At 44.8% G+C, this 21972-nt stretch overlaps 1 protein-coding gene across 1 annotated transcript in view; it reads left to right on the top strand.

Moving 5' to 3' along the window:
- The first annotated feature begins 8730 nt into the window (after positions 1 to 8730).
- The window catches only part of UBE2O (ubiquitin-conjugating enzyme E2O), a 27913-nt gene continuing 14671 nt past the window's right edge, over positions 8731 to 21972 (top strand). Inside the window, exons 1-8 of the mRNA XM_010297222.1 lie at positions 8731 to 8784; positions 13977 to 14087; positions 14995 to 15092; positions 16507 to 16570; positions 18321 to 18464; positions 19111 to 19220; positions 20093 to 20243; positions 21071 to 21573. Of these exons, the coding sequence (XP_010295524.1) occupies positions 8773 to 8784; positions 13977 to 14087; positions 14995 to 15092; positions 16507 to 16570; positions 18321 to 18464; positions 19111 to 19220; positions 20093 to 20243; positions 21071 to 21573 (1193 nt within the window). The 5' untranslated portion in view covers positions 8731 to 8772. The remainder of the gene's footprint in view (positions 8785 to 13976; positions 14088 to 14994; positions 15093 to 16506; positions 16571 to 18320; positions 18465 to 19110; positions 19221 to 20092; positions 20244 to 21070; positions 21574 to 21972) is intronic.

Raw genomic sequence — 21972 nt, 5'->3', positions numbered from 1 at the left:
ACAGTCTTGGACAAGGGAAATCCAAGTAAAAGATTTACATTTGCTAAGCAAAAGATTTATGTTAAAGCCAGATTCCTCTGCTCCAAAGCACAGCATTTACCCATGTTACAATGAAACTGAACTTTTGTTGCAACCAATGGTTTGTTCAGACTTTTTAGCCAAATCCACTTCTTTGAAAAGGGAAGTAGAGCCTTTCAGTGTATTTCTGCCAGAAGACTCAAAGGTGGTGTTTGTTGGGAGGGGTGGAAGATGCTGCAGCATGTGGTTGCAAGTGAAGGGCCAGAACTGTGCTGTGGAAGGAGTTTTATACCTAGACAGGATAGAAAGATGTTCTGCCACCAAAGAACTTTATTACCCAAAAATAATGGGGGGGGAACCCAACAGGTAGGGTGATTAGAAATGTAGACGGGGACAAAAGTAGCTACAGGTCTGTCGCAGGTAGATGTGTAGGTACGGGAGGCTCAGGGAGCTCCAGCCTGAAGTTGAAAGGAACTCAACTGAGTGACACAACTTCAGCTTTCTGTGTCTCCATAATATGTCATGAAGACAAATTAAAGGGCTGTCAGTTTGTCTTACGAGAGCTGCAGGTCCCCGGGGAGGCTCACTGTGTTGGGAGATTATAGGAACTAATGACACAGCTGGATTTTGAAGCTGCCTGTGTAACAAGCCTTCCCGCACCGCTAGCAGTGTTGAAAGGGAACAGTGATGCAGAGCCAACAATTCAATTCTTGTTTTTCAGATTGCCTGATCTCCTGTGGGTGTTGCAGAGGCTTCCCTCCTCTGCTGCTTTCCATGCAGTTACCTGCTGGATGTTTCCAAAATGACTCTTTAGAAGATAGCTGGTGCTGCCTGTCTCTGGCAGTCCAGTAAACAATTGGTGTGTAATTTGATAAAAATTTGTGTCCCTTTCCTTAGTATAGGGGCTTTAAAGCTATTGTAGACATGCAGCTGATGATGGGCAAGTTTATTTTAGAGCAGTGTGTGAGGGCCTGGGGTTGGAAGCTGCTGTGTTCATCCCTACCGGCAATGGGATCTTCATGAGCTAAATTAGGAAATCCTGCTTTAGGTCATGCCTCTTGCTTGTTTGAAAAAGTGTTATGTCCACACTGTACAACTAAATCAACAGTAGTTTGCCGGTAACAGGTACTACTTGGGGTAGGCTTAGTGGTGAATCTTAGTTTGTGCTGGTAGTTGCGAGTGTGCTGAATTGGATGATTGGCAGATTCAGATCTGCTAGTTGCATGAACAAAATAATTGTAATGCGGTATCAGTAGACTGCCTGCAGGTAGTGCTGCATGCGATGCAAAGCTGTCTTGATTTCATCTTAGCTTCTGCGAAGTCCTTTAAAGCATTTATTTCAGTTTTGGGGAGCATTTTAGCACCTCCCTGTCTACCTGTTCTGTTCTTCCTGAAGCTGAAGTTAATCATCAACCTGACCTTTTGCAGGAGTGTGTTTTGCACTGCCCAGAACAGCCTCGTGAACCAGCTCTTGGGCTACTTTGAAATGAATATAGGAAACAAAGATCCTGCTTGCCATACTTCCCTCGCTTTCACCAATCCAAATGCGGAACTGCATGTTCCCGAATCTCACAAGGTTTTTGAGAGTTAGTTTAATACAGGCCATGTTGAACAATTTTTTTTTTTTAATCTCCTGGTGAAATTCTTAAGTAACTCTAAATATTTTCTCCTTTTGTAATTCTTTGAGTGCTTTGAAATGACAGACAATATCATGGTATTATGAAAACGCAGAACAATGATGTTAAAAAGGAAAATGACTGAAAACCTAAATGCATCTAAAAGCATTACTTATGTGGCATAGCGATGACAGACTCTGTTCTATAGTAGGGTGTCGGGAGCCACATCCCATTCTGACATGTACTACTTGATCAGGCAGAAGCCTAGATCTTCACCCAGAAGGGCATAGCTCTTCTGTAAGTAATGCCAGAGTCTCCACAACCTCCTGTCTCAAACAGTTCTTGAGCTTTTTGTGTGGAAGAGCCACAGACTTGCCATGTAGGAGTAACCAGGAGCTGTCACGGGCAGAACTTCTGTGCCAATCAGTGCAGATTTATTCTCATAGTTTTGCGGCTGCCTTCTTCAAGGATTGTCTTTAAAACCCTCTGTGTTGTCCAGCTGATTGTTCAGCTCTTCTGGGTAGTAGAATTTCAGTTCTCGGAACTCTTAAGGTTCTAGTAGTCTTTCTTCTGCCCTATTCTTCCATCTTCCTTTCCTATAAAACCTGGTTGTTAGAAGTGAAGCAGCATGTGCCTCTTCGCATGTCACAGTGTGAACCAAATCTGAGCTTCTGTGGGATTCTCTGCCCTTGCTGCTTTACCCTCTCTCCTCCTGCTTTTTAGATGGCTTGTGTGCAATGCAATATGATCAATGTAATGGAAGTCTTTCAAAGGAAGTGAACTTTATATGTGGAACATATTTTCCTGAGAGTAGTATGTGATGCCACTAGTAATGTGTTGATACTGAAATTATATTAAAAGTATCTTTGCTTCAGATCTTCTGGGTCTTTGAATTTCTGAACCTTTGTCATCTAACACTGTGTATCCGTGCTATATTTGGACAGCTGACTTGCTATTTTAGGCACCTCATTTGGATTTAAATAAAAACAGCTTGTGTTGCGATGATTGCTACACTACTGTTTTAGCTGAAGTGAATTTGGGTGTGTAATCAGACTTTAGAGTTTTTAAAAAAAAAAAAAGGTGATGCTGATTTGGGCTGGCTGCCGCCCAGCCTGCCACCAGCTGTGCTCCCTCTTGTCCCCTGTCCATGAACACCCGTCCCACAGCCACCCCTGTGCCGAACACCCGTCCCACAGCCACCCCTGTGCCGAGGCTGCTGCTGAGCTGCTCTGGATTACAGCGGCTGGAGCATCAGTGGGCACCGTTCTGTTTTCTCTTAGGGCCCAGGACTAGAGCTGGTGGTGGCCAGGAGCTGCTTCATGTAGGAAGGAAGTTCCACCTTAATCTCCAGTGCAGTGGTTCCAGTCATGAACCAGTGCTGTCTGGTGTAGAATTCTGAATCATGGCTTCACCTTTGGAGAAAAGGACCTAATCGCTTTCAGGTTTAGAAGCCAGGCATGGAAATATGGTACACCATGTCCTGCTTCACATGGACTTCCAGGTGCGGAGAGGCCAGGTCATTGAAAAGACCTTTAGAGGAGACTGTCTGTCTGTCAGCTGGATGAAGCAAGGTTGTATCTTTTCACAGCACCAGGCACTTGGATTTAACTTTAACTGATTGTGGAGCATCCTCTGAGTGTGTACCGGGGTTTGGAGAGCTCTGTGGTGCCTTGTTACCTGTTGCTGCAGTAGACTGCTTTCCTTATGGTTTGCTCTTAACCTGATTTTTTTTTCCTTAACATTGATGCTACCAGTTTCCATGACAACTTTCAAGCTAAAACGTAGACATTGTCCCTTCAAAACAAAAAAACTAATGTGGGGATTGCAGGACCCTGGTGGTCGGAGTTGGTGACCTGGAGGGATGTCCCAGGGGAGGGGATTAATTTTTAACTCCAGAACAGATTACTGTGCTCTCCAGTGCAGTTTAAAATAAACCTCGATACGTGTGACACTAAAATCCTAACTATTAAACTTGGACAGAGATCAGATATCTAGTTCATCTCTCCTCCATCATGACATTTGTCCATTAGCACAGAACAAGCGTGACATGTTTCCTGTGTGTAATACCTCAGCTTGACTAAAAAGGAGACCATAGAATGGCAATAGGTCCAAAATACTTTATTTTTTCCCTTCGTGCTTTCTTAGTCCTGCTGAGAGAACTCACCATCGCTATTACAATACAGGCTTTATAATAAAACTGCAAGTAATTTTTTATTTTTTACTTTTTTGTTTGCAAATGTGGGAGAAGAGCCTAGGGGCAGTGCTTTAAATGAGATCAGTTACACAAGATGTATGAGGAAAGTGCTGGGACATGTGAGATGGAGAAATAACCCGGAATGAATAGTGGTAGCAGGTCTGTGCAGGTCAAAGCCTGGCTTCCCTGCCCTCATGGCGGTGCCCACTGCTAGCCAAATCCTTGCTTAACTCAAATGGCAGAAGCAACTTCCATAATAGATAGTTCCCTTCTGACTTAGTTGAATAAACATCTCAACCATCCTATAGTAGCTCAGGCAAACATATAGAGTTTTGTCTCCAGCGTTGTGCTTTCCTCCATTTTTTTTATTTGCAGTGCCTTGTATTTGCATTTTTATAAGCAGTTACCAAGGGAGAGTGGGGGTGTGTTGCTTTTTCTCCTCCATCCTTATGTGCTTATTCCCAGGGCTCTTGTTTTGGAGGATAAAATCTGGAAAGCATCTGGAATAAACTGATGTTCTCCTCATCCCAGTGATTGCGTTGGAGGTAGAGGCTGTGGGATCACACTAACACCCTCGAGCAAATTTTATTTTTTATGGGTCAGACTTTACAGTTATATGAGACAGCACTGACAGAGCGTGAACTTTAACAATTTAATTTGGTATTGGCAAGCCTTATGCTGGATCAGGTGTCATGTCCCATAGCCAGGGTGCACTCTGTATTGCTGGCTAGCTGAGCGGAAAGGCAGTGTAAAATCATGGCTGATCCAGGTGAGAGGTGTGCTCCAAAGTCCGTGTGTCACTGGTGTTGGAGATCAAGGAACTGTGATCTGAAGGTCAGCCTGGGGCAATGATGAGCCATAGTGACAAGGTCTCCTCTCCTTCCTGGTGTCCAGGTGTGGGCTGAACCTGCAAGGTCCACTGAGCCGTCAGCTCCTCTGAAAGCTGGTAAGGGAGCCTGTCCAAAAGGTGCGTGCTGGTGTATTTGAGACTGAACAACCAACGATTGCATGTAGATGCATTCAGCCTTTCAAACTATGGTTCCCTTCTGGGTTTAAGCTTGTCCCCCAACTTCTGTTCTTGGGTTGTTGGGAGCAGGGGACAGTTTGTAATTCTCTCCTGTGACAATGTTGCCCACTTGAAGTGTGGCAGTAGCAAAATAAAGCTGCTATTTGCAGGCAGAATTACCTTCTTTTATTTCTCCTAAAGTAAGATATCAAGACTCCTGCCCCATGCAGAAAAGAGATGGCATGAGAACAGGAAAGGGGAAGAGATGTGCTGGCTGTAAGCGTGTATGTGCTGTCTTTTCCTTTTGTTGGATCATGTGTTGGTGGGGGAATGACACTGGTAGCTGGAGCCTGTGTCGAGGTGTTTTTGTCCGCTGTTGGGTACCAATGATGTTACAAGCAAACCCAAGCAGCTAATTAATGGATTTAAGCTCTGCTTTTAAATATGCAGATAGGGATTTATGCCACTACTGAGTACTTCAGTACTGATTTTGTTTGGATACAAACCAACCAGAGCTGGTTGTCCCTATGTCAATCTCAGCAGCTCCTCTACTATGTCACTAAACTTCATTTACCTGCCACATATTTACCTGCCACAACACATAGCACTGGTGGCTAGTCCAAATCATCAAAATAAATTGCTCTAGCTTTGATCTCTTGTCAGAAGGTAGCTGTTAGAGAGGAAAATGGGCCCCATGTCTCCCATTTGCTTTATGGAGTTGAGAGAGTAAACCCAGAGTGAGTTACAGTGTGAGTTTAGCCCACCCCTGCCCAGGGATGCTTACACCTAGCTGCTGAATTATTTGCTACAGCCAGGATCCAGTTTACTTGTCAGAGACATATCTCCCAACCTCTGTAGTTAATTAAAAAAAAACAAAAAAACAAAAAAAAACCCAAAAAACACACACCAAAAAACCCAACACCAAAAATTTTGCTTCAAATGAGACGTTTGTGATAAGACATTAGACAAGTAGTTTGAAGCAATAAGCTACCAAGGCTTAATGAGTTAATGCTCAGCAGCCAGGCAGAAATGTCTGTCCTTCTCTCCTAGTCTGCCCGCTTTCAGGTGAGAGCTGTGGTGGCTATCTTACCTCATTTGAAGTGAGGCAACTCAGCTGAGAAGGGGAACATGTTTCTGTTGGTGCTTGTTCTGTATGCAAAAAATCAAAATTTCTGTACCCCTCCTGCTGTGTTGGCCATCCCTGTTCACCTGGGTTAAATGTGTATGCAGTGATGAGTGTCTCTTGTTTGCCTTATTTAACATAAATAAATGTGATTTTTTTTTTTTAAAAGGTATTGCAAAAGATGCCTTGCATTTGAGGATGTTGAGCCCGACTTGGCATGCAGGAGTGCAGGGCTAGCTGCGAGCATCTCTGGGAAACTGATATTTCTCGTTCTTGGGGCTATTGTCAGGGCGCATGGCTAGAACATAAAACTACTCATGTTAATACCGACTTTCATAGAGGTAAATATAGCAACTGAGCTGTGAGTACCTATTTTAAAAGTGCTTCTCCGATATTGAGTTCCCTTACAGCTGAGTGAGGGGGCTAACCTTCAGCTGATGATCACATCGCTCTGGGTATAACAGATGAGAGGAGGAATGACTGAACTGTCATGTGTTCATCAGCAGCCATTCTGGTGTCCTCTGGTCAGGTTTCTATCAGGTTTTGATAGTCTTTTGTGTGATGACAGACAAATTAACATTTATTTGTTAATGCTGGCATTCTGCCTACTACTTGGCTTGCTTATCCTAGTGACTGAGGCAGGTGGGTCTGGCACATGAAGCTGAAAATAGTTGTGCTGCCTTTAAAAATCAAGAGATCTGAAAATAGGTTAAACGTAGTTGTTCTGCAGAGAAAGCTTTATGCCTTGCTTTGGGAAGAATTTGTGTGATTATATCCTTTAGGAAGGGTCACAAAATGGGAATACTTTTTATGATTTACCAGCATTGACTAACGCACAAATATTGCTGCTGCCAGGTAGCTTCAGATCATCTTGTTAGTCTGGGTTCACCAGATATTGTTTAATACAGACAGAGAGCTATGGCTCAGTGATATGTTGAAACGTAGTGCGTCAATTTAAACACCACATGCTAGAGATTAAATTGCCCTAATGCATGTTGAAATGAAAGTATCATTACACACTTGGAGCTCTGCAGCAAGAGAACTTCAGTTAAAATACCCAGACTGCTGCTCACGTGTGAGTGCTTACTGGAATGTGAATGTTGCTGCCTGCTTCTGGATGTTAAGAGGCTATCTACACGGTACTTACTTTAACAAATTTTAGAAAGCTGTGTAAAAATTGATGTCTATCTGTATACCCTGGTGGGATGTGGGAGGCGATGAAAAGCCTTCCACAATCTGGAAATGGGCTGTGGGAGGTTTCAGGTTTCCCAATCTGGTGGAGTTCTGACTCCAGAAGTTGGGTCTAAAAGCCTAGCTGGCTGGCTTTCTTCCTCTCACTGAAACACATAGTCAAGAAGGCAATAAATACTCAGGTGCTTTGGTTTGATTCCGGATCTTGTCCTTGGATTATAGATTTATCTCTAATGTAGTAAAGCAGGCTGTAAGCCAGCGTGTGGGTTAAGGTGAAACGCTGACAAAGCACAGTGGATTTTGGGCCGCGGATCAACAAGCAGAAGCAGCAAATGCAGCAGTAGTGCAGGGGTGGATTCCGAAAGTGAGATGTGAAAGAGGCTCTGTCCCCGATACTGCATTCACACGGTGCTTCCCAAAACACGTGGTGTGTAATTAGTGTATCTACAAGGCTCAGAATGATGTACCAATGTAAATATGTTCTTGACCACTGAAATGCAGATGAGACTTCTCCCTGTTCAGCGGAAGGAAATCTTAAATGAGTTACAGTGAGGCTGAGTAAGCCTGAAATTAGAGTTCAGTCTTGTGGTCTCCCTGTGTGTATGCTTAGGACGTTATCCCTCGTGTAGCATTTCAGTATTAGTGTATCTGATGGCAACTGCATTTTGTAGTTTTGAGCATGCTGATAATACTTAATCAAATAGCCTGCAAGTAGTCTTGAGATCACTGAAGCAGCTTGATGAAGGACCACTTTTTGGAAAGACATCACCATGTCACTGGAGATTGATCAAGCCATCCCTTCCCTTACCAGTAATGACTCCTGGTAGCCACAGCTCTGCATGACCTGATGTAGCATATGTAATGATGGTTCAGCCGCGCCTTTTGTTCCCAGCGCATCGCCAGCAAGTACTTTAGCAGGAGCTGGAGTATGAGCAGTGCTGTGATTTCATCCATGCTCTTATTAATGTTTTGTGTTACCTACATGGACCTGGGGGCTATTGAGTACTGCAACAGCCATTTCTTTTTCATGTTTGTTTTTTTTTTTTTAAGGCAAGTGCTTGCTGCAGTGAATTTGGCAGCAATTCCCTGGCCAGCTAAGATGTCTCACCGTACAGTACCTTGCTTAAAATGTTCCAGGCCCAACAGGGTTTCCACAGATATTTGGAGATATCTTGGGTGAAAAGCGTGTAGGATGAGACAGAACTGTGGCGTGATGCACATCTTCCTGTGTCTTCTGTCTTCTCTAGTACATAGACTGAATGTGGGTAGGAAATGATGCGTGATACGGACGGGGGAAGAGACTTGAAGTGACGAACGGGTCAGAATGTCTGCACCCTTTTTGACGTGTCTGCTGACGTAGAACACAATCGTGGATGGATTGCCTCATTGCTGTGCTGTCAACTGGATTTTGCAAATGTGCCATGGGGGTTAACTCTGTATGGAAGTGCCTCAGCATCCTCTGCTGAAAAACTTCTCAGTCCGGAGGCCTGGGACACTGTGCATTTGTATTTGTCATGTTATTTCTGACTAAGTATCATCTGGGGTCACTAAATTCAGTGTCTCTCTCTACCCTTAGCTGAAGCTTGAAGATCGCTCTGTGGTCCCTCGAGATGTGGTCAGACATATGAGCTCCAGCGTAAGTACTTTTTTTCTTTGTTCCGTTTTGATTGTGATACTGCTGCATGGATTTCTAAGACTTGCCAAATTGCCTGAATGGAACTTAACAGTAATGCTTTGAGGATGTTCTATTTTTAGTGTGTTTTATAGACCTAGGTGCATCCTTTGAAAATGAAATGCTTATAAGGCTGCCTTTCTACTGTTGCATATCTGCAAAGGTCTCTTGAGCAAGCGAGCCTGATAATGTCAGGTAATGAGACAAGAAGCTTGTCTATCCTGCCATCCTTTAAGTTTTAAATCGATCCGTTCTGAGATGCGGCAAATGCGGACCCTGCCCTCCTGGACCTAACAGGGAGGCTGGAGTGGAGGCAGATCACGTTACCTCTGTGTGCCTTTGGGTGTGCTGTGGTGGAAAATTTGGAAGAAGTATTTTCAGGGAGACCTTTCAATCTATAGTGAGCACCATCTTGTCCAGTTTCTCCCAGAACTACAGCAAATCCCAACACTGGTGAAGTATCTGACATGGCTAGGTCAGCAGAAAGCAAGCTGGTTCTTAATCAGCAACCTATAATCGTGGATCCTATGTTAAGTCCTAGTCATTCTGTTCTTGTTGTACAGCATTTGTACTTTTCAGAGATGTGTGGATTTGGGGCTTTTTGTGTAGGAAATACTGGGAACGTTGTTCAGGATCGATTATTAGATGAGAGGTGGTCTCTTTAAGAGCTTAGCAAGGTTGGCAATTTCTTGCTGTTGCTCACACCTAACCTATAACCCTGAGCCATATGGCCTGCCATGTGCACGCCTGTATCTTCTCTTGACTTGCTTCCAGCAATGTGGCTACCAAGGTTGTGACGAAGCAGGCAGCTGGCCACTAACTGCTGCAGTTGTACCACATGGTGTGCAGCCTGGTGCAGGGGTGGGGAAGACCATTCTCTGACCCGGGTGTTTTGTTTTGTTTTTTTTAAATAAAGCCTTTTCTGTCAATTAAAAAAAAGTAAACCCACCCCTTTTTCACAGAATCTTCCAAAGAGAAGAAAAGGGAAAAACATCTTGAAGGGTAATTTGAAAAATGCTGAAACAAAATATTTCCTTAAGAAATGTAATTGTTGTTTGAAATGGAAATTTGGGATCAACATACTTTGCTAAAACTGCAGCTTTATGAAAGTGTTTCAATCCAAAAGAAAGAACTGCTAGCAAATTGAAATATACGCTGTTCACACCATTGTACCTGGCACAGCTGGACTCTGTAGCATATCCTTCTCACTCGGAGAGATGCTTTGAGTCCTGCTTCTCAACTGTTTGTTCTCCAATACTGCTTAAAGTCATTTTAAGCTTTCAGGACAGCAAGTTCTCCTCTTGGCAAACATGGATGTGCCGCTTTTGTTTGCGATTTCCATACTCATCTGAGCAGAAATTGGCTTCTGTGGCTTGCTGCACGTGTATCGGTAGATACATTGCCCAGCAGTTGCTTTGCACACTCCTTTTGTCTGATTGCCTGTTTAAACACTGGCTTTTGCTTGACCATTTGTACTAGTGGCTGGTAACTTCACTTGTTTAATTGATGGAATGGTGAGGTTAGAACTCAATTTCTTCTCTCGCCTCTAGCCAAAAGCATAGCACATCTGAAAATAACTTATACTTCACCTTGCCCTCAAGCATGTTCTAAATATCAGTAGTAAATAAAAGAAAGCCCTTCTATCCCAAAGAAAACCTTCATTTGTTAATCAGATGTATCCCAAAAATTAGAAGAGCATTTAAAATAGAAAATCTGCAAGTGTCAGCCTGCCAAATTCAGGATGTGGGATGGTTGCCCTGCACCAGTTGGCCTGGCAAATGCACAATATGGAACTTATTCTGTATTCACCACACTCTTAGGGCTTGTTTTTAACCTTGAGCGGGAAGGACTCAAAATCCTCTGTTCCTCAAGAGAAGCGAGCTGACTCAAGTTCATGTGCTTCTCATCGAGCACTGAGTGTGAGGAAGGACAGCTTCAGGGGTAATGCATAAAATGAGATCACTTTCTCTGAATGCACTTGGGCCTGTAAGTCTAATCCAGCTGGATGAGAAGCAGTGAAAGTGGCAGAGTTCATTTTTCCAGATGATACGCTAATTTGGGGAAAAGAGTAGGAGTAGGTCTGTCAGACACCTGGATTTTGTTGCTTCAAAGGGTGCTGGGTGATGGTGTCCCTTTATTTAAAAGGAATAAGAGGGTGGGGTAAAGATCTCCATATTAGAAAAGAGAGTGTTGAGGGAGAGAGTAGAAGGATGGGAGGTAGAAGATGTGGGACTGGAGCTACACTTGCTGAGCTGCTGTTCTCTCAGGTGGGAGGTTGCTGATCTGCCGTAAAGCCTTCTCTCTGATGGGGAAGGGGGAGAGAGTCACTTCTCAATCTGCTCACTGCTTAAATACTCAGCATCTCCAGCATGGTGCAGGCTGTCAGGGTACCAGAAGCAGCAGGAAGAAAGTCTAGGGAGTGCACTTAACTCTGGTGTGAGTGGGGCTTGAACTGATCAGCTCTTCTAACGAAGATCAGTTACCTCCCTGTTCCAGTTCTGCTCTTAGGGTTGATGGAAATTGATTTTTGTAACAGAGCTGTGAAATGTTAGCTCATTTAATTTGGCCCCTCCTTTAATGGGAGCATCTAATGAACAGGACGGAACAGTTGTGTTTGAGCAGGCTGGTGGGGAGCCGTGCTCTGGCTGTAGACCTGCCCTGGAAGACAAGAGAGAAGTGGGTGACTTCTCGCTCTGGGACTGTGTTGCTGAGTGCTGCTGTAATCTCTGAGGGATTCAGCAGAACCCCTCAGCCTGCAAATCTGCCTCCCCTGTCACAGGCTAATGTTTCATGTGACAGTGAAATAAATAAACTCATAATAAACAAAGGTTCAGTGGCAGGTGAAGGAGGAGAGCTGTGACTCAACAGCCCTGTGGCTCTGGGGCTGCTCATGACATCGATCTCTGCTTTCGTAACCACAGACAATGCTCTGTGCTTGCTGAAGCGTTTTGCAGTTGGAAGGAGAAGCAAGCTGAACTAAACCTGGTGCTCTTGCCCATGACTAGGTGGTACCTAACTGCATTAGATGGGAGGCAGCCTTGTAGGGTGGTGCAGGCACCATCTCCATGGGGAAACTGTCACTTAGAGAATGGGCAGTGGGTATTGGTGTACGTCAGTCCCCCAGTCTTAGTTTTATTACTTGTTATTCTTTCACCATCAATGAAAGAGGACATTTAGGCCCAGAGACAAGGTGATCCACAGAAACTGCAGGTGTTGGATTGTATCATGTCTCAGAGCTGCTATCATGTCGGCTGCTGATAAAGGAAAAATTAATTCTGAAATGGTTAGTCCAAATCCAAGGCAAGGGATGTGTTTCTTGAGGGTTTTTTTGTTGTTCTGACTACTAAGAAATCTAAAACACAGGGCCTGAACTGGAAAGCACAGGAAGAGGATGGACTGAGCATACTGAATTTAGCTCAATCTGGAGGAAAAGCAGGGTAGGTAGCTGTGCTCTGGCTGTCAGAAGCTGTGGGTTTCAGATGAGCAGGTGCCATTCTGAGCAGGCCTTGCTCATCCTATGGCTTGAATTGTGCTGGCAGCAGCTGTCTTGAATCCGGAGTAGTTCTGGCAAACCCTTTTCAGGTGAGAGTTACAGTGCAGCTCTGCTGGGCTCTTTCCTGGCAGCCTGTGCATGCTGCAGGCCACATTAGGCTTAGCTGCTGTCTGTCGTGATGGAGCTAGGAAAGGTTCCCTTTGCTTCCCAGCCTTTCTAGAAAGAAATGGGAGTGATAAATGGAGCAGCTGGAGGGAATGAGCTCCTACTGCTTTGGGCTCTGCCAGCCTGGCTCTCCCAGCCCTCCTGGCCATGCTGGCACAGCTCTGCATGGATGCTGTGTGGGGCAGGATTCGCTGTCCTCATCGCTGCCGCCTTGGGAGCCGGGGGGCTGAAGAGCACAGGGTTTGTGTGATGTGAGGATGAGGGCTTGCAGCAGGCAGGTGGAAAGCAAGCCAGCCAAATGGGCTGGGCAGACCGTCCAGGAATTATCCCGGACTGCAGGTGTCTGTAGAGTGTCTTTGCTTTAACTACCAGTCCTCAAGATGAGACAGGATGAGTTGAGAACCAGCAAACTCCTGAACTCCCAAAAGGGCTGTCCAGGGCTCAGAGTGAAAGCCTTGAATAAATATTTCACATGGTCAAAAAAACAGCTTGTTTTTAAGTGGACTGAGCAAACAAATCCACTTCTCACAGGGTGTAAGACCTTCGAGTGTTACACTGAAGTCCTATTGGAGCAGAGACCTTGATGTTTGAGATAAGGACAGCTTCAGAAGTTGCTGATACCAGGGCATTTGTCATGCTGGCCCTCAGTCAGCTTTTATAATGGACTCGTGGTCTTTAATAAATAAGACTATCGATTGTCCCAGCTGTCAGGAGGCCAGGGCAGCTGCCTCATTTGACAGTGTTTGGGTTAGCAGCCCTTCCTTGCAGGCCTCTGCCATATGTGTGAGCAACATGCATATTGTGTGTTCCCTGCCAAACTATCCCCAGAAGGCTCTTGACAGCATGCATTATTTTCTTCGGGACAAAATAGATTAAAACTTTGCTAAAAAATGGGGGAGATAATGACAGCCACCTCATAATTGGACCAACTGTAAATTATCTGGCTTGAAACCTTGAAATCTGACTAAAGGTGCCAGATTTTTTTTTTAATATGGCAGCAAGTGAAGACCATTTATAATGACCTGTAAAATCAAGCTTTACAAGAGAAGTCAAAGAATTTCTCTTTTGTCCTGGGGTTGATGATTTACCCCTGCCTTTTCTGTCTCAGGGCAGTATCTGCAGGGTGGTCATATGGGGTTAGAGATCTGCTCAGTTGAATAGACCAAGGAGCCAGGAGATTTTAAAGCAAGTAAATACTAATCACCTGACATAGTGTGGTTTTATTTGACCAGATGCGGGAGTCTCTGGGCTGCTGCTTTGGTAGCCATTGCAAATTTTATATGGGAAGAAAACTCTACAGGTCTTTAATAGTGATCTTACCTTCTGAGTTGTCTTAGGGTCATGTGAAATGCCCCTTCAGAACAAGGACTTGAAGGGTAAGAGGGGGGTTTAGTCTTGAAAGTTTGTCTCTGCACTTCCAATTTGTACACAGAGCATGGACGTGTGTATGTAGGACCTTCCCTAGGTGATAAACCCTTTTTCTCTTCTGTGTTTTCAGGATAGTCAGTGTGGGACTGTAATTGATGTCAACATAGAGTGTGCTGTGAAGCTGGTAGGAACCAACTGCATCCTCTACCCTGTCAACAGCAAAGACCTGCAACATATCTGGGTGAGAACACAGCCAAAACACATGTGGGAGCCAGGGCTGGGTGGTTTGGAGAGATGCTGCTGTATTCCAAGTAACACATGCAAGGGAGGCATCCGTATTGTGCAAGATGCATCTGTGGTTTGGTTTTATTTTAAACTTAAAGCATCCTCCCTGGAAGAAGATGATGCAGCATCGCCTCATCTTCCCATCTGTTCTGTGTTTCTGATCACATTGCTGAGACCAAAATTGACTTGGAGGGCTAGGTTGACATTCAATTGTGTGCGAACTTCTGCGCTGAGATGGGCTGGTGCGATGACCTGATGGGAGCAGCCCCATGACAGTGGCACAGCTTCTGAGCTGCAGTATTGTTATGGTTTAAACAGGCTATAAAAAATGGTGAGAGGAGTCAAGTATCTTTCTGAGCTGTAATAGCCTGAAATGTACCTAGTTCTTCCTCTTGAGTGGGTGAGTGATTTCCAGAGACCAGGTGGGACAGAATTTCATAATTGGTTTTCCTCTGAGAAAAAGATAGTTTGGGAGCAAAGAAGAGGAGTGTCACAACCCTCCTCAAGAAACAGCTTGTGGAAGGGCAGTGGAATACAGGCTTCTCTGCTTGGGATGGAATATTAGGCTCAGTAAAAAAAATTAATTGTTAATACTGGCTGAAGACGAGTGTGACTTGGCAAGTTTATGATCAGAGGGAAAAATCCCAGAAAGCCAAAGCTGTTTAACAGGAGAATCCAGGCTATGTGCTGACTGTTGAGCAAACTCTTCAACGTGCATTTATTCTGGTTTACACAAAGATGTGCAGTTGCTGTCATAAATCCCTTTGAGATCACTATCTAGTCTGCATTGCCTGAGGACTGACTTGATGGCTCAGAGTATGAGGGTTGATGTTTATACGGCTTGTTCCCTATTTTTTTCGTAGCCTTTCATGTATGGTGACTACATAGCCTATGACTGCTGGCTGGGCAAGGTCTATGATTTGAAGAACCAAGTCATCCTCAAGCTTTCCAATGGAGCCAGGTACTGCTGAAGACTGTCCCCCTTGGGTTTCAGGATCCTCACCTATTTGGGGAGAACCAAAAACAGGCTGGGCTTCTCATTTGCATACTGATAAATCATGTACTTGTGTTATCTTCAGATGTAGAGTAAGAATGCATCTTTCTCTGAAAGCATCAAGATTCATTTGTCACGCTCTAGAAGAGCTGTTGTCTGAAAAGTGACATTATTTTTTCAAACCCAGCAGATCAGTCCTCCAGATCTAAACTATGTTTTTTAAGCTGCGCTTCTCCCCTGGAAAAGTGGCCGTTTAAGATGGATTGCATATGCCAGACTTTTTCTCAGTAGGAGTGCATACCTTCACTCACATGCTGGGAGGGAGGATTCTTCACTGTTATTTGCAACTGTATTAAGAATGTTTTTTCAGTGAAGACATTCAAAGTCTTATCTCTGGAGAGATTTAACCAGCAATATTGAAAGAAATACCTGGTTAACTTAACTCTGTAGCTCTGCAAAGCCAGCAGAAGTATCTGAATTCTTTTCCTTGTGCATGTCAGACAGTTACTTGAGAACTACAACTGCCTGAGCTCACTATGTTCGCTCTGTTACTGAGGCCTGTCTTGTCCCAACAAACTTTCTTATTGAAAAGGAAGGAAGGAACCAGTGGAGGGCCAAGAGGCTTATGGGCATGGCAGCTGGGGGATAACCCATCTGTCTTGTAAATTGAGTGTTGACACTGATGTGTTAAAAAAAAAAAAAAAAAAAAAAAAAGGAAAACCAACCCCCAACCCTGCAGCCAGCTCTGAGTCTTTCGAAGAGAAGCGAGTAATGTGAGAGCTGTAACAGATGATTGGTGGATGCATCTGTGATTGTGATTGTTTTAGCATTTGATTAACCCAGACTGAAAGGCTCTTACGCATGTGTTAAACGGGGAGTGAAAAATAGCTATACTTCTCTATCTGTATCGCCTGCAGTTACTGGTACAGTTTAAAACTTTGCTTGGTTTCTGTTACCAGCTCATGCATAGCTATGTAAAATGAGGTAACTGTTTTCAAAATCTCTTCCTAATGAACCATTTAAAATCTCACCAGAACTCTCTCTAGAAACGAAGCTATTACTGAAGCAAGTCTACCCAAATTGCCTTTAGGTTCCAGTATCAGTGTGAATAACAAATGGAACTTCTGCAGCAGACAAATCTTGTCCAGCACCCTGCATGTTACTTAATTATTTTTTTAATATGCTGAAGAGAACCTTTAAATACCAGTCAGTGCTTTTATAGCTTGTCTACAACCAGTTTTGCTGTGGACCATAAAGGCTCAGCAATACACTGCTGGGCATATAGACAGACCTGCTCAGGCAGTGTCAGTTAATTTGGTGCTGTTTGCTTTTGAGATGGATGGCGCTGAAAATGTGACCGTCTCTCTTGTCTGTTTTCCAGGTGTTCTATGAGCACAGAAGATGGAGCCAAGCTGTATGATGTTTGTCCTCACGTCAGTGACTCGGTGAGCTTCTGGCTCTCCTGAGAGTCTTTTAGATCAACTTCATCTTGTAAGGTTTTTGTGCGGGAGGGGGAAGGCAAAACCATAAGCACTTACTAATCCTAAAAATTAAACGATGCATTGCAGCTGAAAAATGCTTCGCTAGATCTTCCCTTGAAGTGTAACAGGATGTAGCTTAAAGGTAATGTTAGTAATGAGCAGGTTTTGAGGAGGTATTACAATTAGTATATCCCACTGCTTTCTTTGCAAACAACTTGCATAACGTGCAGTCAGATGGCTGATGTCAAGGCAGTTCACTGTCTGCTCATTATATCTGTACATGCTTGAAAAGGCCCTTACTCCATTTAATGCTTTCAAAATTGTTCCTCTTCTGGAAAAGGGTATGTTATTTAAAACGTGTTCTGCTAGAATCACGTTTCCACATGTAAAATACTGTGTCTCTTGCTATTGTAATCCATTGCATTCTCTGAATGGAGACCTGCCACCATACTGGCATTTTCCAAATCACGTGGTGGGGAAGGTTTTGCTAGCTTTTGGGTAAAACATAGTTCCCTGTGTGATGATGGGATCTAACCTCTCACCTTCACAGGCTGACAGCAGCTTGCTCGTTCTTCCCAGCAGCATCAGCAGGGCCTTGCTGCCCTCCTGGCAGTGGTATTGGGAGTTGACCAAGACTAGCATGTAATTCTTAGGAACTAGCAATGCAGTCAGCCCTTACCTTTGCCAGGCTTCAAAGCAAAGGTCCCTTTGATCTAAACCTGCACTTCTGTTGAAATTTGATGCCTGTTTCTTGAAGAGTAAATCAGTTTAATAGGATGTGCTGCTCTGATTTTCTTGTTCTGTACAGAAAACCTGTGGTCTGTTGCTAGATATCCTCCAGCATCTTAGTCTCTGCTACTTTGGGTTGTGCAGTATGTTTTCCGCTTGCTAAACGGATGCTGTAGCAGCATCCAGCTTCTGGGTACCCAATTTTGAGATACCTTGTTTTGAGTCAGGCTGCCTTTAAAGTGTATGTAGTCCTCTGGAGACTTGCTGTTTGGTTTGAAACATGAGTCGTCTCCAGTGTTAGTCTTGATCGTGTACTCAGAATTTCTGTGTGTTAGATACTTACCTGACTTAGATCTTGTTGCACAGCTCTTATCCTTTCTGACAAATTACAAGACTGGATATAGTTTTGTGCTTGGTATTTTATCTACCCGCATTTTATCTACCCTAAACTGCTCTGTCTGCCCCCACATTCTGAATCTTCGGCTCATCAAGCCACTCTAAATAGCAGTGGGAAAGAGCTCTAGGACAGTAATTGTTGTGTTTACTATCCTGTTTTGTTTTCAGCGAACTGTCATGTTAACTAATCCACTTAAGACAGGAGTAATACTTAAAAACTTGATTTGACAAGAGTGAAGGCAGGCATGCTCTGGCTCTGAAACCTGTAGATGCTTGAATTAGAGCATGGAAGAGATGTGTGTCCTTTGGCCACCTCCGTTACCAAGAACATGTGTGTGGAAATCCGTATCTTTTGTTTCCTCCAAGTACCTCTGCTTCTCCCCTACGGAGTTGTAGTCCCATACGGATGTGTGACAGAGCACGTTGCTATAGGAACTGCTGGCCTGACTTCAGGAATGAGCTCTAAGAGATGGGCAACTTGCAGACTCTTTCTTTATGGTTAATCTTGCTGATTACGAATAAGAGAAGAGAAATGCTGGAATCTTAAGAGCAAGAGTTCTTTATGCTGCTTTTCCCCTTTCCCCCACAGGGTCTCTTCTTTGATGATTCATACGGCTTTTATCCAGGGCAAGTCCTCATCGGGCCTTCTAAAGTCTTCTCCAGTGTGCAGTGGCTTTCAGGTGTGAAGCCTGTTCTAAGCACGAAGAGCAAGTTCAGAGTGGTGGTGGAAGAGGTAAGGACTAACAAGCTGCCACACAGCCACCTTCTGCACAGAACAGTCCCTGGTTGGTGTTTTGGAGCAGAGTCAGCTTGCCATGGTAACCTTCCAAGAGCAAATGTACTGTGGCTCTGTTCTTCTGAGGTGACAAATCCCTCATTGTGGACTGACAGGACTTTTGAGTGTGTCTAGGCTTTTACTCCCAAGGGTCACTGCCAGCCTGTAAGGTGATCGTGTGCCAATGTACTTAGAGGCCAGTACTACTGATCATTAGGGTAGTAGAAGCACCTCTTCTATTGAAACTTAATGTTGCATGCTATCCAAAAAAGGGAGAAACGTTGCTGACTCTTTGCTGAAAGAGGGAGCAGCTCCAAGTCCATTAGCATGTCTCTGTGACATTGGGCCGCTGATTTGTATGTAGTATAGCTTCCTTCCCAAGCCAGATGTCATCCTTCTTGAAGTTAAAAACTGTAGAAGCTCTCTGTGTTGCCAGGGGCCATGCTATGGGAGCACTGTAGTGGTCCTGGATGTGGTGAAACTGCACTGGGCTGTCTTAAACGATAAAAGCAGGTTTGCTGCTTCCCTGTGCATTCAGATCCTAGATGCTGCTCTAGGAAAGCTTCTGAAAAATTAAATTGGTTTCTCTCTCTTTACATTACAGGTACAGGTGGTAGAACTAAAGGTTACTTGGATCACTAAAAGCTTCTGTCCTGGAGGTACTGACAGTGTGAGCCCTCCTCCCTCAGTAATCAGCCAGGAGAACCTGTCCAGGTGAGATCAGTTGAAAACCCCTTTTCACTCCCAGCACCCAGGGTCTGCACAGACTACGAGTGACATGCCTACCAACTGATTAGACGCAATGTTGCTGTTCCCAGTGTGATTTTTCTCCTTGTCGTATGCCTGTGTATTCCGGAGCTTCAAAAATGTGAGACAATAGCTTCCAAATTAGTTTAGCAGAACACTTGAGTTACCAATACAGACGCTAGCATCCCACCAATCCTCTCCAAGTACTCTCCAGCTGACAAGCGCATAGAGGAAAGCACAGCTGGTGACAGCTCGCTTTTTCCACTGTCCTTCCACTTGTGTCTGGAGCAGGCTGTATCTTTTAACTGTGTGTGTGTGCAGTAGGCAGCTAAGGTGTCCTGCTCTGGACTCAGGCTGGTGCTGAGGGTGGTGCTGGTGCCCTCTGCAGGCTGCAGCTGCAAAAATGGGCTGGACAAAATTCTGAAAGAAAAATCAGATGAGTAATAGCACAATGCAGCGTGGTTCCTGCCTGGAGTTCATATGCTGGAGGAGGGCAGCTCTCAGATGCCGGGGGGGGAAAAAAAAAAAAAACAAAAAAAAACAAAAAACAAACAACAATGCCGACTTCAAATGTCTCTTGGCAGCTGTCTCTGGGAGAGGGAGCTAGAGGGAGAGGAGTCACTGGTGTCTCACCCAACCCCTTTGTATCCCCACCCAGTCCCTGGTGAGATTCTTTAGAATTGTGTGCCTGGAAAAGATTTGGTGTGGTGTTAGTTTCTTCCACCCCAGAAATAGTGCTGTTGGCCTGAGGTCGTGCCAGCCTTGTAAAGGCCGTGGTCACTGCCAGGTTCTCTTACTGCTTTTGCACTTTGCTGATGGCTGTCCTCCTCTTCTACCAGGGTAAAGCGTTTGGGGTGCTTTGACCATGCCCAAAGGCAGCTTGGGGAAAGGTGCCTCTATGTGTTCCCGGACAAAGTGGAACCTGCAAAAATCACCTGTGAATGCCCTGAGAGGAACTGTGTTCTGGGTGAAGGATCAGTTGCCAAAAAGGTGAGTTGAGGGGTTGAGGGAGGCATTGACTTCTCTAAGCATGTCTGGTCACCATGGCTTTTAAAACAGAAATCTTCCTGGTAGTCATGTGGTCTGAAATGCAATTCCTGAAGTGGTTGTTGTAAAGAGTTATGGCTTGTTGCTGCCAGCAGTGAAGTCAACTTGTGCAGCAATCTCACTGCACGGGGTGAAGCATGCAGCTAATGCCACAGGAGAACATGAACAGGACATTGAACATAGAGGTGTCACCTTCCAGGGGTCAAGCTGTGTCAGAGCTGATGTGCTGTGACGGCTGGGACTGTTGCACATGTCGTTTTCATTAGCATGACCTCAGGTTTCTCATGGAGCTGAACTTTTCAGTTAAATCCTTGCTACAATGAGACAAAAAAGTCTTTGCTTCCTAGGCCAAATGAGTCATGCTATGGTTTCTGCATGCTGGCTGTAGAGCAGTGGTGTTCCTAGAATAACAGGATATCAGCAGTGTGGATGGTCACCTCCCTGCATAGCTGTGTCTGTTACATAGATTAACTTGTGCAGCCTCTTGTGGCTTTCCATAACAAAAGTTCAGAACATGCTTAAAATAGCCTTAAAGAGCAAAACTCACTTTCCTTGGACTGGTCCAGTGCTGCTCAGGAACTGGCTGGTATTTGCACCTGAGTAGAGCAGTGGTGAGATGCTGGTTTGCAGAATACTCTGGTGCAGGTGAAATGGGCAGAGGCCCGTGGGGTGCTGTTTGCTGCTGTGTCCAAAGCTAACCATTCCCCAGGTGGGCTGACAGCTTGCTGAGCATACAGGCACATTGTCTGACCCAGGTCTGCTTTCCCTAGGTGAGGCGGCTGCTAAAGAAGCAGATCGTGAAGATCATGTCATGCTCCCCGGAGTCTCAGAGTACCAGTGAAGCCCCTGACAAAGAGTCTGCTGCAGCTGCTGACCAAAAATCAGAAGAGCTTAAGCCTGGATCAAAGTGTGAGTTGGATGACTCTTCCAGCAGTGCACCGAGTCCTGGAGAGAGAAAGGAGGAGCAGCCTGAAGATATGGGGAAGGAGAAAGGGGGAGCAGGAGCACGACAGCAGCAGCCTCCCTTTCTGCTGAAGGACGAAGGGTCGTCTGACTACCGGCTTCAGTCCATGGAGCAAGATGCTGATGATGAGGCAGCTGATGACACTGATGACACTAGCTCTGTCACCTCTTCTGCTAGCTCCACTGCCTCATCCCAGAGTGGCAGTGGCACTGGCCGCAAGAAAAGCATCCCTCTTTCCATCAAAAACTTGAAGCGGAAGCACAAGAAGAAGAAGACCAAGATCTCACGAGAATTTAAACCAGGAGACAGGTGAGTTGGATTCCCAAAACCTGGTATACTTCCCAAAATCTCCTTTATCGAAGTTCTTGGATGTAAACCACCTCCTCAGCTTGTGTGGAGGATGATGGTGTGCCTCATGTTAGGACACCGCTTGGTAGTAACCAACAGCGGTTATCTTGTGATGACTGTACAGTGGCCTGTGTGAAATCAGCTTGGCCTTAGTCCAGCTTCTGATGAAACTGGGGCCACGTGATGTGACACGGATGCTATTCTATTTCAGCTATGCCTCAGGGCATCGACAATATCTGTGCTGCGCTAGACTGTACGCAGAGAAGGAGACAGGTGAATAAAGATCATACAGCTTAAACATGGCACTAATTGGTTACCTCCTCAGCAGAGAGGCTGAGCGTAGACCATGCTAGCAGGAAT

Source organism: Phaethon lepturus, unplaced genomic scaffold (assembly GCF_000687285.1).
Source record: "Phaethon lepturus isolate BGI_N335 unplaced genomic scaffold, ASM68728v1 scaffold15121, whole genome shotgun sequence".
NCBI lineage: Eukaryota > Metazoa > Chordata > Aves > Phaethontiformes > Phaethontidae > Phaethon > Phaethon lepturus.
Note: the sequence above shows the minus strand (reverse complement) of the source record. Positions and strands in the feature narration are given on the sequence as shown.